Here is a 22,541-nt window from a genome sequence, read left to right as displayed (position 1 = left end):
GCCATGTTGGAAGGCCCATGTGCCAAGGGACTGAAGGCAGCCCCCAAGCAAAATCCATCAAGAAATGGAGGTCTTCAGTCCTACAACAGTTTAATGCTGCCAATGTAGCAGGACAACTTGCAGACAAAATGCCTCAGACACCGAGTTAAAGAAGGAGGGCTTTATTCGGCCAGGAGCTTCTGCAAGACTCACATCTCCAAAAACCAAGCTCCCTGAGTGAGCAATTCCTGTCCCTTTTAAGGGCTTACAACTCTAAGGGGGTCTGCATGAGAGGGTCGTGACTGATTGAGTAAGCAGGGGGTACATGACTTGGGGCTGCACATACCAGTAATCAGAATGGCACAGATCAGGACAGGGATTTTCACAGTGCTTTTCCATACAATGTCTAGAATCTATAGATAACATAACCAGTTAGGTCAGGGGTCGATCGTTAACTACCAGGCCCAAGGTGTGGCACTGGGCTGTCTGCCTGTGGATTTCATTTCTGCCTTTTAGTTTTTACTTCTTCTTTCTTTGGAGGCAGAAATTGGGCATAAGACAATACAAGGGGTGGTCTCCTCGCTTACCAACACCCTGGTTTCCAAGTAGATTCTTCTTCAGTTGAGCCTCAAATGAGATAGCAACTCTGGTTGACATTTGCTTGCAGCTGCAAACCAAGAAACAGCGAAGACAGGTCTCAATCAATTTAGAATTTTATTTTGCCACAGTTGAGGATTGTGATCCATGACAAAGCCTCAGGAAGTCCTGCGAACATGTGTCCAAGCGGTTGGGTCACCACTTGGTTTTATACATGTTAGGGAGACAGAAACTATAGGCAAAGACATAAATTGATACATGTAAGGTATACATTGGTTTAGCTCAGAAAGGCGGGACATCTTGAAGCTGCAGAGTGGGCTGCCAGGTCCTAGGTGGATTTAAAGATTTTCTAACTGGCAATTGGTTGAAAGAGTTAAGTTCTGCCTGGAGAGTTGAAATCAGCTTGAGTTAAGGTAAGTGGGGGGCTGGGTTGTAAAGGCCAAGGCTCTTGTCACGTAGATGAATCTTCCAGGTAGCAGGCTTCAGAGAGAATAGATGTGAATGCCTCTTATCAAAGGTGTTAAACTCTGGAGGGACCTATTAAAAGATTCTCAGCCAGGCGAGTGGCTCACGCCTGTAATCCCAGCTCTTTGGGAGGCTGAGGCATGTGGATCATGAGGTCAGGAGATCGAGACCATCCTAGCTAATGCGATGAAACCCCGTCTCTACTAAAAATAGAAAAAATTAGCCGGGCGTGGCAGCATGCACCTATAGTCCCAGCTACTAGGGAGGCTGAGGCAGGAGAATTGTTTGAACCTGGGAGGCGGAGGTTGCAGTGAGCCTAGATTGTGCCACTGCACTCTAGCCTGGGAGACAGAGCGAGACTCCATCTCCAAAAAAAAGAAGATTCTCTATAGAATGCGAATTCTCCCTAGAAGAGATAGCTTTGCAGGACCATTTTAAAATATATCAAAGAAATATATTTTGGGGTAGAATACTTTGATTTCCTTTTAGGGCCTGTTACCTGTCATGTGATGCTATACCAGAGTCAGGTTGGAGGTGGTATCTTATTGGTATCAAGGGTCTGTTCTGTCAGTCTCCGGATCTCTATCTTCACGTTAATGCTGGTCACTTGTGCGTGGATTCCAAAGGGAGGAGAGTATAATGGGGCATGCCTAACATCTCCCCTTTCCTGTCACAGTCTGACTAGTTTTTCAGGTTCCAACGGGCTCTCTCGGCTGAGAAGAGAATCTATTCAGTCAGATGGGGAGGTGGTGGGTGGGCTGGGGTGAAGGCGCTAAAAAGTTTATTTTTGGTTTGCACAACCTGGGGAGACCCTGGAACAGAGGCCCCAGTTAAGCCACGCCTCGTCTCCTGATCTACAGAAATTTTGAGATGATATGTCTGTTGTTTTAAGCAGTCAAATTTGTGATAATACTGTTATGTAGCAATAGACTGTTCCATTTTGTCTTCTGAATATTGATATGAGGTAGGTGTGGTTGTGTCCATTTTACTGATGGGGAAACTGATGCTCAGAGATGTGAGGGGCTTGCTTGAAATGGGCAACTCCCAGATCCCACGCTGGCTGTCTCAGTGGCAGATGGGGACTGTCAGGTCTCTGAGCCCAAGCTAAGCCATTGCATCTCCTATGACCTGCACGTGTCCAGATGGCCTGAAGTAACTGAAGAATCACAAAAGAAGTGAAAATGGCTTGTTCCTGTCTTAACTGATGACATTCCACCACAAAAGTGAAAATGGCCAGTCCTTGCTTTAACTGATGACATTACCTTGTGAAATTCCACTTCCTGGCTCATCCTGTCTCAAAAAGCTCCCCCACTAAGCACCCTGTGATCCCCTCTCCTGCCCGCCAGAGAACAATCCCCCTTTGACTGTAATTTTCCTTTACCTACCCAAATCCTATAAAACGGCCCCATCCCTATCTCCCTTCACTGACTCTCTTTTCACACTCAGTCCGCCTGCACCCAGGTGAAATAAACAGCCTTGTTGCTCACACAAAGCCTGTTTGGTGGTCTCTTCACATGGATGCGAGTGAAATTTTGGTGCCATGACTCAGATCAGGGGACCTCCCCTGGGAGATCAATCCCCTGTCCTCTTGTTCCCTGTTCTGTGAGAAAGATCCACCTATGACCTCAGGTCCTCAGACCAACCAGCCCAAGGAACATCTCACCAATTTTAAATCAGGTAAGTGGCCTCTTTTTACTCTCTTTGCCAACCTCTCTCACTATCCCTCAACCTCTTTCTCCTTTCTATCTTTGCACCACACTTCAATCTCTCCCTTCTCTTAATTTCAGTTCCTTTCCTTTTCTCGTAGAGACAGGAGACGCGTTTTATCCGTGGACCCAAAACTCCAGTGACGGTCACGGACTTGGGAAGACAGTCTTCCCTTGGTGTTTAATCACGCGGGGACGCCTGCCTGATTATTCACGCACATTTCAGAGGTGTCTGACCACTCAGGGACGCCTGCCTGATTATTCACGCACATTTCAGAGGTGTCTGACCACTCAGGGACGCCTGCCTGATTATTCACGCACATTTCAGAGGTGTCTGACCACTCAGGGACGCCTGCCTGATTATTCACGCACATTTCAGAGGTGTCTGACCACTCAGGGACGCCTGCCTGATATTCACGCACATTTCAGAGGTGTCTGACCACTCAGGGACGCCTGCCTGATTATTCACGCACATTTCAGAGGTGTCTGACCACTCAGGGACGCCTGCCTGATTATTCACGCACATTTCAGAGGTGTCTGACCACTCAGGGACGCCTGCCTGATTATTCACGCGCATTTCAGAGGTGTCTGACCACTCAGGGACGCCTGCCTGATTATTCACGCGCATTTCAGAGGTGTCTGACCACTCAGGGACGCCTGCCTGATTATTCACGCGCATTTCAGAGGTGTCTGACCACTCAGGGACGCCTGCCTGATTATTCACGCGCATTTCAGAGGTGTCTGACCACTCAGGGACGCCTGCCTGATTATTCACGCGCATTTCAGAGGTGTCTGACCACTCAGGGACGCCTGCCTGATTATTCACGCGCATTTCAGAGGTGTCTGACCACTCAGGGACGCCTGCCTGATTATTCACGCGCATTTCAGAGGTGTCTGACCACTCAGGGACGCCTGCCTGATTATTCACGCGCATTTCAGAGGTGTCTGACCACTCAGGGACGCCTGCCTGATTATTCACGCGCATTTCAGAGGTGTCTGACCACTCAGGGACGCCTGCCTGATTATTCACGCGCATTTCAGAGGTGTCTGACCACTCAGGGACGCCTGCCTGATTATTCACGCGCATTTCAGAGGTGTCTGACCACTCAGGGACGCCTGCCTGATTATTCACGCGCATTTCAGAGGTGTCTGACCACTCAGGGACGCCTGCCTGATTATTCACGCGCATTTCAGAGGTGTCTGACCACTCAGGGACGCCTGCCTGATTATTCACGCGCATTTCAGAGGTGTCTGACCACTCAGGGACGCCTGCCTGATTATTCACGCGCATTTCAGAGGTGTCTGACCACTCAGGGACGCCTGCCTGATTATTCACGCGCATTTCAGAGGTGTCTGACCACTCAGGGACGCCTGCCTGATTATTCACGCGCATTTCAGAGGTGTCTGACCACTCAGGGACGCCTGCCTGATTATTCACGCGCATTTCAGAGGTGTCTGACCACTCAGGGACGCCTGCCTGATTATTCACGCGCATTTCAGAGGTGTCTGACCACTCAGGGACGCCTGCCTGATTATTCACGCGCATTTCAGAGGTGTCTGACCACTCAGGGACGCCTGCCTGATTATTCACGCGCATTTCAGAGGTGTCTGACCACTCAGGGACGCCTGCCTGATTATTCACGCGCATTTCAGAGGTGTCTGACCACTCAGGGACGCCTGCCTGATTATTCACGCACATTTCAGAGGTGTCTGACCACTCAGGGACGCCTGCCTGATTATTCACGCACATTTCAGAGGTGTCTGACCACTCAGGGACGCCTGCCTGATTATTCACGCACATTTCAGAGGTGTCTGACCACTCAGGGACGCCTGCCTGATTATTCACGCACATTTCAGAGGTGTCTGACCACTCAGGGACGCCTGCCTGATTATTCACGCACATTTCAGAGGTGTCTGACCACTCAGGGACGCCTGCCTGATTATTCACGCACATTTCAGAGGTGTCTGACCACTCAGGGACGCCTGCCTGATTATTCACGCACATTTCAGAGGTGTCTGACCACTCAGGGACGCCTGCCTGATTATTCACGCGCATTTCAGAGGTGTCTGACCACTCAGGGACGCCTGCCTGATTATTCACGCGCATTTCAGAGGTGTCTGACCACTCAGGGACGCCTGCCTGATTATTCACGCGCATTTCAGAGGTGTCTGACCACTCAGGGACGCCTGCCTATTATTCACGCGCATTTCAGAGGTGTCTGACCACTCAGGGACGCCTGCCTGATTATTCACGCGCATTTCAGAGGTGTCTGACCACTCAGGGACGCCTGCCTGATTATTCACGCGCATTTCAGAGGTGTCTGACCACTCAGGGACGCCTGCCTGATTATTCACGCGCATTTCAGAGGTGTCTGACCACTCAGGGACGCCTGCCTGATTATTCACGCCGCATTTCAGAGGTGTCTGACCACTCAGGGACGCCTGCCTGATTATTCACGCACATTTCAGAGGTGTCTGACCACTCAGGGACGCCTGCCTGATTATTCACGCACATTTCAGAGGTGTCTGACCACTCAGGGACGCCTGCCTGATTATTCACGCACATTTCAGAGGTGTCTGACCACTCAGGGACGCCTGCCTGATTATTCACGCACATTTCAGAGGTGTCTGACCACTCAGGGACGCCTGCCTGATTATTCACGCACATTTCAGAGGTGTCTGACCACTCAGGGAGCCCTGCCTGATTATTCACGCACATTTCAGAGGTGTCTGACCACTCAGGGACGCCTGCCTGATTATTCACGCACATTTCAGAGGTGTCTGACCACTCAGGGACGCCTGCCTGATTATTCACGCACATTTCAGAGGTGTCTGACCACTCAGGGACGCCTGCCTGATTATTCACGCACATTTCAGAGGTGTCTGACCACTCAGGGACGCCTGCCTGATTATTCACGCACATTTCAGAGGTGTCTGACCACTCAGGGACGCCTGCCTGATTATTCACGCAACATTTCAGAGGTGTCTGACCACTCAGGGACGCCTGCCTGATTATTCACGCACATTTCAGAGGTGTCTGACCACTCAGGGACGCCTGCCTGATTATTCACGCACATTCAGAGGTGTCTGACCACTCAGGGACGCCTGCCTGATTATTCACGCACATTTCAGAGGTGTCTGACCACTCAGGACGCCTGCCTGATTATTCACGCGCATTTCAGAGGTGTCTGACCACTCAGGGACGCCTGCCTGATTATTCACGCGCATTTCAGAGGTGTCTGACCACTCAGGGACGCCTGCCTGATTATTCACGCGCATTTCAGAGGTGTCTGACCACTCAGGGACGCCTGCCTGATTATTCACGCGCATTTCAGAGGTGTCTGACCACTCAGGGACGCCTGCCTGATTATTCACGCGCATTTCAGAGGTGTCTGACCACTCAGGGACGCCTGCCTGATTATTCACGCGCATTTCAGAGGTGTCTGACCACTCAGGGACGCCTGCCTGATTATTCACGCGCATTTCAGAGGTGTCTGACCACTCAGGGACGCCTGCCTGATTATTCACGCGCATTTCAGAGGTGTCTGACCACTCAGGGACGCCTGCCTGATTATTCACGCGCATTTCAGAGGTGTCTGACCACTCAGGGACGCCTGCCTGATTATTCACGCGCATTTCAGAGGTGTCTGACCACTCAGGGACGCCTGCCTGATTATTCACGCGCATTTCAGAGGTGTCTGACCACTCAGGGACGCCTGCCTGATTATTCACGCGCATTTCAGAGGTGTCTGACCACTCAGGGACGCCTGCCTGATTATTCACGCGCATTTCAGAGGTGTCTGACCACTCAGGGACGCCTGCCTGATTATTCACGCGCATTTCAGAGGTGTCTGACCACTCAGGGACGCCTGCCTGATTATTCACGCGCATTTCAGAGGTGTCTGACCACTCAGGGACGCCTGCCTGATTATTCACGCGCATTTCAGAGGTGTCTGACCACTCAGGGACGCCTGCCTGATTATTCACGCGCATTTCAGAGGTGTCTGACCACTCAGGGACGCCTGCCTGATTATTCACGCGCATTTCAGAGGTGTCTGACCACTCAGGGACGCCTGCCTGATTATTCACGCGCATTTCAGAGGTGTCTGACCACTCAGGGACGCCTGCCTGATTATTCACGCGCATTTCAGAGGTGTCTGACCACTCAGGGACGCCTGCCTGATTATTCACGCGCATTTCAGAGGTGTCTGACCACTCAGGGACGCCTGCCTGATTATTCACGCGCATTTCAGAGGTGTCTGACCACTCAGGGACGCCTGCCTGATTATTCACGCGCATTTCAGAGGTGTCTGACCACTCAGGGACGCCTGCCTGATTATTCACGCGCATTTCAGAGGTGTCTGACCACTCAGGGACGCCTGCCTGATTATTCACGCGCATTTCAGAGGTGTCTGACCACTCAGGGACGCCTGCCTGATTATTCACGCGCATTTCAGAGGTGTCTGACCACTCAGGGACGCCTGCCTGATTATTCACGCGCATTTCAGAGGTGTCTGACCACTCAGGGACGCCTGCCTGATTATTCACGCGCATTTCAGAGGTGTCTGACCACTCAGGGACGCCTGCCTGATTATTCACGCGCATTTCAGAGGTGTCTGACCACTCAGGGACGCCTGCCTGATTATTCACGCGCATTTCAGAGGTGTCTGACCACTCAGGGACGCCTGCCTGATTATTCACGCGCATTTCAGAGGTGTCTGACCACTCAGGGACGCCTGCCTGATTATTCACGCGCATTTCAGAGGTGTCTGACCACTCAGGGACGCCTGCCTGATTATTCACGCGCATTTCAGAGGTGTCTGACCACTCAGGGACGCCTGCCTGATTATTCACGCGCATTTCAGAGGTGTCTGACCACTCAGGGACGCCTGCCTGATTATTCACGCGCATTTCAGAGGTGTCTGACCACTCAGGGACGCCTGCCTGATTATTCACGCACATTTCAGAGGTGTCTGACCACTCAGGGACGCCTGCCTGATTATTCACGCACATTTCAGAGGTGTCTGACCACTCAGGGACGCCTGCCTGATTATTCACGCACATTTCAGAGGTGTCTGACCACTCAGGGACGCCTGCCTGATTATTCACGCACATTTCAGAGGTGTCTGACCACTCAGGGACGCCTGCCTGATTATTCACGCACATTTCAGAGGTGTCTGACCACTCAGGGACGCCTGCCTGATTATTCACGCACATTTCAGAGGTGTCTGACCACTCAGGGACGCCTGCCTGATTATTCACGCACATTTCAGAGGTGTCTGACCACTCAGGGACGCCTGCCTGATTATTCACGCACATTTCAGAGGTGTCTGACCACTCAGGGACGCCTGCCTGATTATTCACGCACATTTCAGAGGTGTCTGACCACTCAGGGACGCCTGCCTGATTATTCACGCACATTTCAGAGGTGTCTGACCACTCAGGGACGCCTGCCTGATTATTCACGCACATTTCAGAGGTGTCTGACCACTCAGGGACGCCTGCCTGATTATTCACGCACATTTCAGAGGTGTCTGACCACTCAGGGACGCCTGCCTGATTATTCACGCACATTTCAGAGGTGTCTGACCACTCAGGGACGCCTGCCTGATTATTCACGCACATTTCAGAGGTGTCTGACCACTCAGGGACGCCTGCCTGATTATTCACGCACATTTCAGAGGTGTCTGACCACTCAGGGACGCCTGCCTGATTATTCACGCACATTTCAGAGGTGTCTGACCACTCAGGGACGCCTGCCTGATTATTCACGCACATTTCAGAGGTGTCTGACCACTCAGGGACGCCTGCCTGATTATTCACGCACATTTCAGAGGTGTCTGACCACTCAGGGACGCCTGCCTGATTATTCACGCACATTTCAGAGGTGTCTGACCACTCAGGGACGCCTGCCTGATTATTACGCAATTCAGAGGTGTCTGACCACTCAGGGACGCCTGCCTGATTATTCACGCACATTTCAGAGGTGTCTGACCACTCAGGGACGCCTGCCTGATTATTCACGCACATTTCAGAGGTGTCTGACCACTCAGGGACGCCTGCCTGATTATTCACGCACATTCAGAGGTGTCTGACCACTCAGGGACGCCTGCCTGATTATTCACGCACATTTCAGAGGTGTCTGACCACTCAGGACGCCTGCCTGATTATTCACGCGCATTTCAGAGGTGTCTGACCACTCAGGGACGCCTGCCTGATTATTCACGCACATTTCAGAGGTGTCTGACCACTCAGGGACGCCTGCCTGATTATTCACGCACATTTCAGAGGTGTCTGACCACTCAGGGACGCCTGCCTGATTATTCACGCACATTTCAGAGGTGTCTGACCACTCAGGGACGCCTGCCTGATTATTCACGCACATTTCAGAGGTGTCTGACCACTCAGGGACGCCTGCCTGATTATTCACGCACATTTCAGAGGTGTCTGACCACTCAGGGACGCCTGCCTGATTATTCACGCACATTTCAGAGGTGTCTGACCACTCAGGGACGCCTGCCTGATTATTCACGCGCATTTCAGAGGTGTCTGACCACTCAGGGACGCCTGCCTGATTATTCACGCGCATTTCAGAGGTGTCTGACCACTCAGGGACGCCTGCCTGATTATTCACGCACATTTCAGAGGTGTCTGACCACTCAGGGACGCCTGCCTGATTATTCACGCACATTTCAGAGGTGTCTGACCACTCAGGGACGCCTGCCTGATTATTCACGCACATTTCAGAGGTGTCTGACCACTCAGGGACGCCTGCCTGATTATTCACGCACATTTCAGAGGTGTCTGACCACTCAGGGACGCCTGCCTGATTATTCACGCGCATTTCAGAGGTGTCTGACCACTCAGGGACGCCTGCCTGATTATTCACGCACATTTCAGAGGTGTCTGACCACTCAGGGACGCCTGCCTGATTATTCACGCACATTTCAGAGGTGTCTGACCACTCAGGGACGCCTGCCTGATTATTCACGCACATTTCAGAGGTGTCTGACCACTCAGGGACGCCTGCCTGATTATTCACGCACATTTCAGAGGTGTCTGACCACTCAGGGACGCCTGCCTGATTATTCACGCACATTTCAGAGGTGTCTGACCACTCAGGGACGCCTGCCTGATTATTCACGCACATTTCAGAGGTGTCTGACCACTCAGGGACGCCTGCCTGATTATTCACGCACATTTCAGAGGTGTCTGACCACTCAGGGACGCCTGCCTGATTATTCACGCACATTTCAGAGGTGTCTGACCACTCAGGGACGCCTGCCTGATTATTCACGCACATTTCAGAGGTGTCTGACCACTCAGGGACGCCTGCCTGATTATTCACGCACATTTCAGAGGTGTCTGACCACTCAGGGACGCCTGCCTGATTATTCACGCGCATTTCAGAGGTGTCTGACCACTCAGGGACGCCTGCCTGATTATTCACGCGCATTTCAGAGGTGTCTGACCACTCAGGGACGCCTGCCTGATTATTCACGCGCATTTCAGAGGTGTCTGACCACTCAGGGACGCCTGCCTGATTATTCACGCGCATTTCAGAGGTGTCTGACCACTCAGGGACGCCTGCCTGATTATTCACGCGCATTTCAGAGGTGTCTGACCACTCAGGGACGCCTGCCTGATTATTCACGCGCATTTCAGAGGTGTCTGACCACTCAGGGACGCCTGCCTGATTATTCACGCGCATTTCAGAGGTGTCTGACCACTCAGGGACGCCTGCCTGATTATTCACGCGCATTTCAGAGGTGTCTGACCACTCAGGGACGCCTGCCTGATTATTCACGCGCATTTCAGAGGTGTCTGACCACTCAGGGACGCCTGCCTGATTATTCACGCGCATTTCAGAGGTGTCTGACCACTCAGGGACGCCTGCCTGATTATTCACGCGCATTTCAGAGGTGTCTGACCACTCAGGGACGCCTGCCTGATTATTCACGCGCATTTCAGAGGTGTCTGACCACTCAGGGACGCCTGCCTGATTATTCACGCGCATTTCAGAGGTGTCTGACCACTCAGGGACGCCTGCCTGATTATTCACGCGCATTTCAGAGGTGTCTGACCACTCAGGGACGCCTGCCTGATTATTCACGCGCATTTCAGAGGTGTCTGACCACTCAGGGACGCCTGCCTGATTATTCACGCACATTTCAGAGGTGTCTGACCACTCAGGGACGCCTGCCTGATTATTCACGCGCATTTCAGAGGTGTCTGACCACTCAGGGACTGCCTGCCTGATTATTCACGCGCATTTCAGAGGTGTCTGACCACTCAGGGACGCCTGCCTGATTATTCACGCACATTTCAGAGGTGTCTGACCACTCAGGGACGCCTGCCTGATTATTCACGCGCATTTCAGAGGTGTCTGACCACTCAGGGATGCCTGCCTGATTATTCACGCGCATTTCAGAGGTGTCTGACCACTCAGGGACGCCTGCCTGATTATTCACGCGCATTTCAGAGGTGTCTGACCACTCAGGGACGCCTGCCTGATTATTCACGCGCATTTCAGAGGTGTCTGACCACTCAGGGATGCCTGCCTGATTATTCACGCGCATTTCAGAGGTGTCTGACCACTCAGGGATGCCTGCCTGATTATTCACGCACATTTCAGAGGTGTCTGACCACTCAGGGACGCCTGCCTGATTATTCACGCGCATTTCAGAGGTGTCTGACCACTCAGGGACGCCTGCCTGATTATTCACGCGCATTTCAGAGGTGTCTGACCACTCAGGACGCCTGCCTGATTATTCACGCGCATTTCAGAGGTGTCTGACCACTCAGGGACGCCTGCCTGATTATTCACGCGCATTTCAGAGGTGTCTGACCACTCAGGGACGCCTGCCTGATTATTCACGCGCATTTCAGAGGTGTCTGACCACTCAGGGACGCCTGCCTGATTATTCACGCGCATTTCAGAGGTGTCTGACCACTCAGGGACGCCTGCCTGATTATTCACGCACATTTCAGAGGTGTCTGACCACTCAGGGACGCCTGCCTGATTATTCACGCACATTTCAGAGGTGTCTGACCACTCAGGGACGCCTGCCTGATTATTCACGCGCATTTCAGAGGTGTCTGACCACTCAGGGACGCCTGCCTGATTATTCACGCGCATTTCAGAGGTGTCTGACCACTCAGGGACGCCTGCCTGATTATTCACGCACATTTCAGAGGTGTCTGACCACTCAGGGACGCCTGCCTGATTATTCACGCGCATTTCAGAGGTGTCTGACCACTCAGGGACGCCTGCCTGATTATTCACGCACATTTCAGAGGTGTCTGACCACTCAGGGACGCCTGCCTGATTATTCACGCGCATTTCAGAGGTGTCTGACCACTCAGGGACGCCTGCCTGATTATTCACGCGCATTTCAGAGGTGTCTGACCACTCAGGGATGCCTGCCTGATTATTCACGCACATTTCAGAGGTGTCTGACCACTCAGGGATGCCTGCCTGATTATTCACGCACATTTCAGAGGTGTCTGACCACTCAGGGATGCCTGCCTGATTATTCACGCACATTTCAGAGGTGTCTGACCACTCAGGGACGCCTGCCTGATTATTCACGCGCATTTCAGAGGTGTCTGACCACTCAGGGACGCCTGCCTGATTATTCACGCGCATTTCAGAGGTGTCTGACCACTCAGGGACGCCTGCCTGATTATTCACGCGCATTTCAGAGGTGTCTGACCACTCAGGGACGCCTGCCTGATTATTCACGCGCATTTCAGAGGTGTCTGACCACTCAGGGACGCCTGCCTTGGCCCTTCACCCTTAGCGGCAAGTACCGCTGTTCTAGGGGGCAAGAATCCTCCCGACCCCTTCTCTCAGTGTCTCTACTCCTTCTCTGCTTTTCTGGGAAGCAAGAACCCCCCAACACCTTCTCTCCATGTCTCTACCCCTTCTCTACTTTCCTGGGGGTCAAGAACCCCCCGAACCCTTCTCTCCATGGCTCTACTCTCTCTTTTCTCTGGGCTTGCCTCCTTCACTGTGGGCAAGCTTCCTCCCTCCATTCCCCCTTCTTCTCCCTTAGCCTGTGTTCTTAAAAACCTAAAACCTCTTCAACTCACACCTGACCTAAAACCTAAATGCCGTATTTTCTTCTGCAATGCTGCTTGACCCCAATACAAACTTGACAGTGGTTCCAAATAGCCAGAAAACGGCACTTTCAATTTTTCCATCCTACAAGATCTAAATAATGCTTGTCATAAAATGGGCAAACGGTCTGAGGTGCCTGACGTCCAGGCATTCTTTTGCACATCAGTCCCTCCCTAGTCTCTGTTCCCAATGCAACTTGTCCCAAATCCTACTTCTTTCCCTCCCACCTGTCCTCTCAGTCCCAACCCCAAGCGTGGCTGAGTCTTTCTAATCTTCCCTTTCTACAGACCCATCTGACCTCTCCCCTCCTAGCCAGGCTGAGCTAGTTCCCAAATTCTTCCTCAGCCTCTGCTCCTCCACCCTATAATCACCTCCCCTCCTCACACCCAGTCTGGCTTACAATGTCATTTAGCCACCTGCCCAGCAATTTCCTCTTAAAAAGGTGGCTGGAGCTAAAGGCAGAGTCAAGGTTAATGCTCCTTTTTCTTTATCCAACTCTTCCAAATCAGTTAGCATCTAGGCTCTTTATCATCAAATATGAAAAAGCCAGCCCAGTTCATGGCCTGTTCAGCAGGAACCCTGAGGCGCTTTACAGCCCTAGACCCTGAAAGGTCAGAAGGCCATCTTATTCTCAATATGCATTCCATTTTATTACCTAGTCTGCTCCCGACATTAAATAAAGCTCCAAAAATTAAATTCCGGCCCTCAAACCCCACAACAGGACTTAATGAACCTGGCTTTCAAGGTGTACAATAATAGAGTAGAGGCAGCCAAGTAGCAACATATTTCTGAGTTGCAAATCCTTGCCTCCACTGTGAGAGAAACCCCAGCTGCATCTCCAGCACACAAGAACTTCCAAACACCTAAACCGCAGTGGCCAGGTGTTCGTCCAGGCCCACTTCCCCCAGGAACTTGCTACAGCCCAACTTGAACTGCACCCCAAAAACTTGGATACAGTCTGAAAACTCACCAACCAAGCAAGTAATTACGCTGAACCCCCTTGGGCACTCTCTAACTGGATGTCCTGGGTCCTCCCAATTCTTAGTCCTTTAATACCTGTTTTACTCCTTCTCTTACTCCGTTTAGTTTTTCAATTCGTACAAAACCGTATGCAGGCCATCACCAATAATTCTATATGACAAATGTTTCTTCTAACAACCCCACAATATCACCCCTTACCACAAAATCTTCCTTCAACTTAATCTCTCCCACTCTAGGTTCCCACGCTGCCCCAATCCCGCTTGAAGCAGCCCTGAGAAACATTGCCCATTATCTCTCCATGCCATCCCCCCAAAAATTTTTTCGCTGCCCCAACACTTCAATACTGTTTTATGTTAGGGACAGTCAGAGCAGTCTCAACTCCAAAGAAGAGTTGGACGGTTCCTGTCCTCCTCCAGTGTAACTGCATTCCTTCTTGTTCCAGGAGGGTGGTGACTTTTCCTATCTCGGGAACTGAAACTGCCTTTGCAAAAGCTGTATCAGTGAGAAAATTATAACACTAATCCAACCCCCATCTTGCCCTTCCCTTAATTATTCCTGGGCTATTGGGCCAAGCTAGCTTTGGAAGACATTTCGGCTACAGTTTAAATAGTAGGCCTTGCCCAAAACTCAACTGCTTTGGTAAAGCTAATAGAAGTGTCAGAGGCGTCTGAACCAGAGCGACTCCATTTTGAATAAGAGCTAGGAAAATGAGGCTGGGACTTGCTGGGGTTCATTCTTAGAAAGTGAGGCCTTCCTAGCCTCTAGATATTTGTGGTTAAGGGAACAAAGCAGACCTAGACTTGGGAGTGTCGCGATATCTCAATATCTGGAGAACAAAGGCATCCCTAATTTAATTTTGCTTTAAAGATAATAATATCTTGCAAAATACAGTAATTAAGAAAATTAATCCTTTATCACAAACCCTTGTAACAGAGCACATCTCCCTGTTTCTAGAGTACAATCTATATCTTTGCTTGATAGCAGCATCATACCAAGGGTAGACGCATTCCTCCTCTTACTTTCAGGAACGCCCTACTCTTGTCTATGCAGTAACTGTCCTTTCACCATTGTACTTCCTTAATAAACTCGCTTTTGCTTTGCACCACGGACTTGCCCTGAATTCTTTCTTGTGTGAGATCCAAGAACCCTCTCTTGGGGTCTTGCTGGATGGGGACCCTTTTCCTGTAACAGGAGGCCATCTAGCTGGGGGGGGGGGGAGGCTGAGTCCTGTTAAGGTGCAGACATTATTTCAGAGGCTATATGATATGCAACTTCCCCAGTTACTCCTGAAAACAGCAACACTATTGATGACCGGCCTTTTGAGATATCTTTCTAGGAGATGATTTGAGTTCAAACTCCACCTCCCATGTGGTGTGGCCAGCCTTATGTCTACTAAACTGTTTCTTTACTACAATGCCATGGTCTTTCTTCATACAGTGGGCAGGAAGAACCCCTCAAGTAGTTACGGAACTGGGAAGCCTGATGCCTAATGAGGATGAGAATTAAGACTAATGAACAATAATGATGATAATGAAGACAATACTTCTAATTTATATAGAAAGTTCTCACACCTGCAGAGGGCATGAATGCTCAATGGAGTAGACTGCACAGTCCATTGGCCTCTTTGCTTCTCATTCAGCCTCTGTTTCATGCCACCCACAACTCCCATTGATCCACCGCCTCCAAGTAAGTTGTACTGTGCTTTCGCCTCGGCTAACAGCAGATTGGCCATTGCATTTACAATTCAGATCTCCAAGAGCTCGCCTACCCCAGATACCTGGCTAGTCCTGACCACTCCAAGTCAGGTTGAACCCCCATCTCACCAGGACTCCGTGCAGCCTGTAGTTCTAACCTGAAGAGTTTGGGTCACTGTCCTGGGTAACGGGGCAGAATCTGGACACCTCATCCTGCTGCTGTTTCCCCACTCTGATCCCCACCTGGCCCTAGCTACCTCCTCGGGAGCTTGACCCTGGAGGAGACAGTGCTTTTGGTATGGACTGGAGCAGACACTGGGCAGACAAAGGCGCGCTGTCTGCCGAGCCACTGCAGCAGAGGCAGCCCTGCACACTACCTGGCCTCCGTGATAGTGCACCTGTGCCTGGAGCTGCAGTGAGCGGTATGGCCGCCAGGTGGCGTTGCTGCCAAAAAGCAAAGCCATGAATTACCTGGTCAGGTGGGCAGTGGGGCTGGGCCTGTGGGTTCTAAAATGGAGGCTTCTTCTTCATTGCATTTTGTTCTCTCCACTATTTGGGTTTAGAAAACAAATCCTTCTGTACCATTATCATTTTGTAAACTGCACATACTCCATTATACAGATCCTGTGTGTGTACCAAATCTTTCTTAACAAGACAGGGGAAAATGAAGCCGGTGACACCGGCTGAGTGTCTAGGGAAACTTCTTCATCCTCGAGTTTTTCCCTCTCTGATTTTTAACCTCTTTTAACCTCTTCTGAGGTTTAAAGAAAATGCTCAGTGTTGTATTCAAGTCAAGTATAGATTAAAGGTTTGTCTAGAACTGAAAAAAAGAAAAAATGCCAAATTCTGGTTACTATTGTGGACTAGCCAATTACCCCCATATTTAACAACATCCCTTCTAGTTCACTCACATTTTGTGGGTGGGGGATTTGGGAAGTGGTTTGCTGGACAGGGCTTGCTTGGGGTCTCTATGTAGCTGCGGTCAGATGGTGGCCAGGGCTATACTACAGTCACCTGAAGCCTTGGCTGGGATGATGTCTGAAATGGCTCACTCTATGACTTGCTTCTGATGTCGGTTGCTGCCTGGGAGCTCAGTGGGGGCCTGAGGTGCCTCCATGTGGCCTCTCCAGCATAGCTGTCCCAGGATGAATGCACTTCTTACTTGACAGCTAAATGAAGTTTAAGTGTGGTAGGCAGAATAATATGCCTTCTCCTGCTGCTCCAAAGATGGTCCCCTCGGAATCCCTTGAACCTGAGACTATATTACCTTGCATGGCAAAAGGGACTTTACAGATGTAGTTAGTTAAGAATCTTGAGATGAGGAGACCATCCTGGATTATCCAGGTTCGACCCAATGTAATCACAAGGGTTCTTATAAGCGAGAAGCAGAAGGATCAGAGTCAGAGAAGGTGATGTGGTGAGGGAAGCAGAAGTCGGAGTGATGTGAGGAAGGATCTATGAGCTGAGGAACGCAGGTGGCCTCTAAAAGCTGGAAAAGGCAAAGACATAGATTGTACTCTAGAAACTCCAGAAAAGGCCTGATGCAGTGGCTCACGCTGGCAATCCCAGTACTTTGGGAGGCCGAGGCAGGTGGATCACGAGGTCAGGAATTCGAGACCAGCCTGGGCAACATGGTGAAATCCCATCTCTACTAAAAATACAAAAATCAGCTGGGCGTGGTGGCGGGTGCCTGTAATCCCAGCTACTTGGGAGGCTGAGGCAGGAGACACGTTTGAACCCAGGAGGCGGAGTTTGCAGTGAGCTGAGATTGTGCCATTGCATTCCAGCCTGGGCGACAGGGTAAGATTCTGTCTCAAAAAAAAAAAAAAAAAAAAGCCTTGAACTCCTGGTCTTAAGCCATCCTCCCACCGCAGTGCTCCAAGTAGCTGGGACGACAGGCACACACCACCGCTCCTGGCTAATTTTAAAATGTTTTGTAAAGAAGGGGTGTCACTAAATTACTCAGGCTGGTCTCAAATTCCTAGACTCAAGCAGTTCTCCTGCCTTGTCCTCCCAAAGTGTTGGAATTACAGACATGAGCCATCGAGCCCAGAGCCAATCTGCTTTGCTTTTTCTCACCTCAGTTGATGATACCTGAATCCTTTCAGCAGAAGGATGAGGTTCTGTGCTGTGTTTTGTAGATGTAGGGGACTCGGAGGATTCTTAAACTGGACTTGCCAGAATTAAGACCACACCTACCTGGCTCTTACCCTCTGATCTCTCCGCTTTACTCTCAAGCTGGACATCTATTCTATCCCAACCCTTCTTGGCAGCTAAGCTCATAGACCACGAGATCCTAATGCTGCCTACTGGCTGTGTGACCTTGGGCAAATTACTCAATCTCTGTGACTTGGTTTCTTATGTGAAATGAGGATAATACAAATGCCTAGCTCTTAGGGTTGTTATGAAGTTTGAAATACACACACACACACACACACACGCTGTTCTCTCAATGATCCAACAAAGAAACTCTATGCCATTTTACAGATAAGGAAACTGACGCACGGAACAGTAAATTGCCTTGCCTGATGGCTCACGATAAGTGCAGTGCTGGGATCATACCCAGGCCACCTGAACTCCCTAATGACCACGCTGTGCAGCTTCCAAAAGGGGCACCTGTGACCTGGGAGCCCCAGAAATGTGGGGAGAAGCCACTTCAGGCTCCATGAGTGAAGTAAGGACTGTTATCTCCAACCAGACTAGAGTGTCATTTTATGCAGATTTGTGTAATCAAATGAATGCATGTGTTGAGTCAACTTTTGCCTATTTCATCCGTTTCTCTAAAATTTTTTCTATCCACTGTCCAAAACCCATTTTAAAATTTAACTAGGGGCCAGGAGTGGTGGCTCACGCCTATAATCCCAGCACTTTGGGAGGTCGAGGTGGGTGGATCACCTGAGCTCAGGAGTTGGAGACCAGCAACATGGCAAAACCCAGTCTCTACCAATAAATAAAAAAATTTAGCTGGGTGTGATGGCACGCGCCTATAGTCCCAGCTACATGGGAAGCTGAGGTGGGAGGATCGCCTGAGCCTGGGAGGTGGAGGTTACAGTGAGCCGAGACTGGGCATGGTGGCTTACTCTTGTAATCCCAGGACTGGGAGGCCAAAGTGGAAGGATTGCTTGAGGCCAGGAGTTTGAGACCAGCCTGAGCAATACCAGTAAGACCCTGTTTCCACAATCCTATTTTTAAAATGTAAAAAAAAATAATAAGGGCATATAATCTATTTATAAGCGTTCTACCCTCATGATCTAATCACCTCCCACAAGCCCCACTGTTTTTTTTTTGTTGTTGTTGTTGAGATGGAGTCTTGCTCAGTTGCCCAGGCTGGAGTGCAGTGGCATGATCTTGGTTCACTGCAACCTCTGCCTCCCAGGTTCAAGTGATTCTCCTGCCTCAGCCTCCCAAGTGGCTGGCATTACAGGCACCTGCCACCACGCCCAGCTAATTTTTGTAGTTTTAGTAGAGATGGGGTTTCACCATGTTGGCCAGGCTGATCTCAAACTCTCCTGACCTCAGGTGATTCACCTGCCTTAGCCTCCCAAAGTGCTGGGATTACAAGTGTGAGCCACTGTGCCGGGCCCAAGCCCCACCTTTTAATACCATCATCTTGAAGGTTAGGATTTGAACATATGAATTCTGGGGGGGATCTGCATCCTGTGGAAATGCCAAGGGGCCACAGCACCTCCCTCCCTCAATCACCTTCTTCTGGTCTCTCCTCTAAGGTCACTTCTTGAGTGAGGTCTCCCTGATGACGCCCCTTCCCATGTCACATCATTCTGGTTCATAGTCTTTACTCAGCAAGTCATAACCACTGCGTGCCTCCATTTTTCAATCTGTAAAATGGAGACAATAATGGCACCCACCTCATGGAGTTGTTTTAAGGTAAAAATGAGTAAATATAGGGTAGTGGTTCTCAACCAGGGGTGATTCTTATCCCAGGGTGGAGACATTTGGCAATATCTGAAGACATTGTTGGTTGTCACGATTAGGAAGGTGCTACTGGTACCCAGTGAGTAGAGGCCAGGGGTGCTGCTGAAATCTCTGCAACGCACAAACCCTCTATTGGGAAGAACTGGCCAATACTAAACATCAGTAGTGCTGAAGCTGAGAAACTATGCTTTAGGGAAAAGGTTTAAGATGGTGCCTGGCTCTTCACAAGCACCCAAGAAATGCCAGCTGTCGTTATTGTCCACCACCCTGTCCCTCACACTTTGCCCCGAGTGGATTCATCAGTGAATACTTGCCTTATGAACATAAAGATTGAGGGGTGCATTCCTCACAACCAGGCATACAGTAAGTGCTCAATTAAAATGTGGTTAATGCCAGTGCATGTGAAAGGTAAACGAGATGGTACATTCTCCAGTGTCAGGCACAAGGCAGGCATTTCATAGATATTTTATTAGTTAATGCATGTGAGGGTTAAAGACTATCTCTGGGGACTGGTACACAGTAGACGCTCAATATGTGTCGAGTGAATGAATGAGAGGACCAAATGAAATGGTGTTTGCACAGCACCTGGTGCATGGAAGCTGCTCAGGGCTCATTAGCTTCCTCACCTCATCCCCAGACCCTAACACTTACCAGCTACCTGGACCTCAGTCTTGGCCTTCATAGTCCATTCAGAGTTGATGGTAATGGCTACTTGGTAGGTGCCACTGTCTGTAGGCTGGGTGCGGCGCAGCACCATAGAACCATTGGGGAAGCCCACGATGTCTCGCTGTCCCATGGCACTGCCATCCCTCTGGGGCCGTTGTATCCCAGGGATGTAGGTAAATAGCCTCGTGCCTCCATACATCTCCTCCCCCAGGTACCAGTTGAAGTCCTGGAAGGTGTCTGGGACACCCTGGACTGACAGGAGAAGGTCCTGGTTCTTTTGAGGCTGCTCTGGAATCTTCTGGATATGGAGGGCTGCCTGGGAGCCTTGGAGCATCCAGAGGACCAGGATTGAGGCTGTGGGAAGTTATAGGGAAGGGCTGAGATCAGGGGTGTTGCCAGGGACCATGGCATGCTCCTCTCTAGACAGAGATCTTCAGCGGGGAGCAAGGACTTTGAGTGCTGCTCATTGGAAACAATGCTGGGATTGATTAGTGATGTCTGCCCTGGGTGCAGGTGTGGGAACACAGGCATGGATACCACAGATTTGCCATCCTATTGATCCAGAGGTTTTTCTACCTTGAGATGCTGTGTGGCCTGCTTCTAAACACATGGACTCTCTGAATTCATTCATTCATTTATTCAACCAATACTTACAGGCATATGTAATATTTAAGCTATAATACCAACTATATATAATACATCTAAACTTCCTTCAATTTCTAGACACTGGAGATATAGCAGGGAACCAAACATACATAAATTCCTGACTTCATGGTCCTAACATTATAGAAAATTCCATAGATAAAATGGTAATGAGGCTGTGATTCTGTTGCTCCTCCCCCATCTCACTCTAATTTCATCCTCTCAGGTAATCTTCCCCGACTTCTATGAGGAAACTTCAATCTCTGGGCTAAGTCCCCATTTCTCCCCTCGGCCTTTAGGGTCTATTTCCTCCTTACCTGAGAGCAGAAGGCTCTTTGAGAAGCAGCCCTGGGTCCCCATGGGAATCTCCATCTTGGCGTCTTGTGGAAATGCCAAGGGGCCACGAGCTGGACACTAAGGGGGCCAGAGGGGTGGGCCCTGGCTGTCTGAAGTAGGCCAGCTCAGTGGGGATCCCAGGGTGCCTTAGAGATACCACTGAGGCTGGCCCAGCCCCAGTATGCCCTGTCCATGGGCTCTGGAGGCTCCACCTATACTCCCTGGGATGGGAGCACAGATAGAGATTGAACCGGTTTTTCAGGGTGACTGGAGAACTTCCCAGGACTCCTCCCCTGACCCTCTTCAACCTCTTTGTCTCACTCAGCGTGACTACAACAGCAGTCACTATAGCAATAGTCATAGCAGCCTCTGTTTGAACAATTCCCCTGGGTTTGCTCAAACACACACTACCTCATTCAGCAGCCACCATAAATAACTGTTACCATTGCACAGATGTGGAAATAGAAGCCCAGGAAAAGACGCAAGTCTGCCAATAGATAGAGGTGGGATTTCACCTGTGGCTGACTCACTTGAAGGCTCTGAGACAGGCCGGGTGCGGTGGCTCACTCCTGTAATCCCAGCACTTTGGGAGGCCAAGGTGGGTAGATCACGAGGTGAGGAGTTCGAAACCAGCCCGGCCAACATGGTGAAATCCTGTCTCTACTAAAAATACACAAATTAGTCGGGCATGGTGGTGGGCACCTGTAATCCCAGCAACTGGACGGGCTGAGGCAGGAGAATCACTTGAACTTGGGAGGCAGGGGTTGCAGGGAGCCAAGATCGCGCCATTGCATTCCAGCCTGGGTGACAGAGTGAGACTTCATCTCAAAAACAACGAAAAAAGCTCTTAGCCTCAGTGTTTTTTGTTTTTTTGTTTTTTCTTCTGAGATGGAGTTTCACTCTCGTTGCCCAGGCTGGAGTACAGTGGCGCAATCTCAGTTCACTACAACCTCTGCCACCAGGGTTCAAGCGATCCTCCCACCTCAGCCTCCTGAGTAGCTAGAATTACAGGCATGCGCCACCATGCCCAGCTAATTTTGTATTTTTAGTACAGACGAGGTTTCTGTATGTTGGTTAGGCTGGTCTTGAACTCCCAACCTTAGGTGATCCACCCACCTTGGCCTCCCAAAGTGCTGGGATTATAGGCGTGAGCCACCGTGCTTGGCCTGTTTTTTTTTTTTTTTTTTTTCTTGAGACAGGGTCTTGCTCTGTCTTTCCATTCATGAACATTGGTTGTCTTACCATTTAAATATGTCACATATAATTACAAGAATATTTTGTATTTTCAGAGTGTGGTTTTTTTTTGGGGGGGGGGACGCTTTGTCGCCCAGGCTGGAGTACAGTGGCACAATCTTAGTTCACTGCAACCTCCCAGGTTCAAGTGATTCTTCTGCCTCAGCCTGCTGAGTAGCTGGGATT

General features: G+C 50.3%; 1 protein-coding gene across 2 annotated transcripts; it reads right to left on the bottom strand.

Moving 5' to 3' along the window:
- Nucleotides 1–241: 241 nt before the first annotated feature.
- Nucleotides 242–21,675, bottom strand: LOC104673470 (carcinoembryonic antigen-related cell adhesion molecule 19-like). Of its 2 annotated transcripts, none has more exons than XM_010377527.2 (3): nucleotides 21,104–21,675; nucleotides 20,130–20,498; nucleotides 242–646 (listed from the first exon to the last, which is right to left on the bottom strand). In XM_010377527.2, exons 1-3 carry the CDS (start codon nucleotides 21,156–21,158, stop codon nucleotides 597–599), a joined length of 474 nt encoding a protein of 157 aa, XP_010375829.2. In that variant the 5' UTR covers nucleotides 21,159–21,675; the 3' UTR covers nucleotides 242–596. The 2 variants fall into 2 exon arrangements, with proteins under 2 accessions (XP_010375829.2, XP_010375830.2); XM_010377528.2 differs by lacking the exon at nucleotides 242–646 and adding an exon at nucleotides 19,301–19,381.
- Nucleotides 21,676–22,541: the final 866 nt, after the last annotated feature.

The sequence above is a fragment of the Rhinopithecus roxellana genome, chromosome 12 (assembly GCF_007565055.1).
Source record: "Rhinopithecus roxellana isolate Shanxi Qingling chromosome 12, ASM756505v1, whole genome shotgun sequence".
In the NCBI taxonomy this organism is placed as follows: Eukaryota; Metazoa; Chordata; class Mammalia; order Primates; family Cercopithecidae; genus Rhinopithecus; species Rhinopithecus roxellana.
Note: the sequence above shows the minus strand (reverse complement) of the source record. Positions and strands in the feature narration are given on the sequence as shown.

Coding starts and splice junctions, on each gene's coding strand:
- LOC104673470 (XM_010377527.2), bottom strand. CDS start 21,158: ATGGAGATTCCCATGGGGACCCAGGGCTGCTTCTCAAAGAGCCTTCTG. Junction 20,499..21,103: donor AAAGAGCCTTCTGCTCTCAG/GTAAGGAGGAAA, acceptor AACTTCCCACAG/CCTCAATCCTGGTCCTCTGG. Junction 647..20,129: donor GACTGAGGTCCAGGTAGCTG/GTAAGTGTTAGG, acceptor CTTGGTTTGCAG/CTGCAAGCAAATGTCAACCA.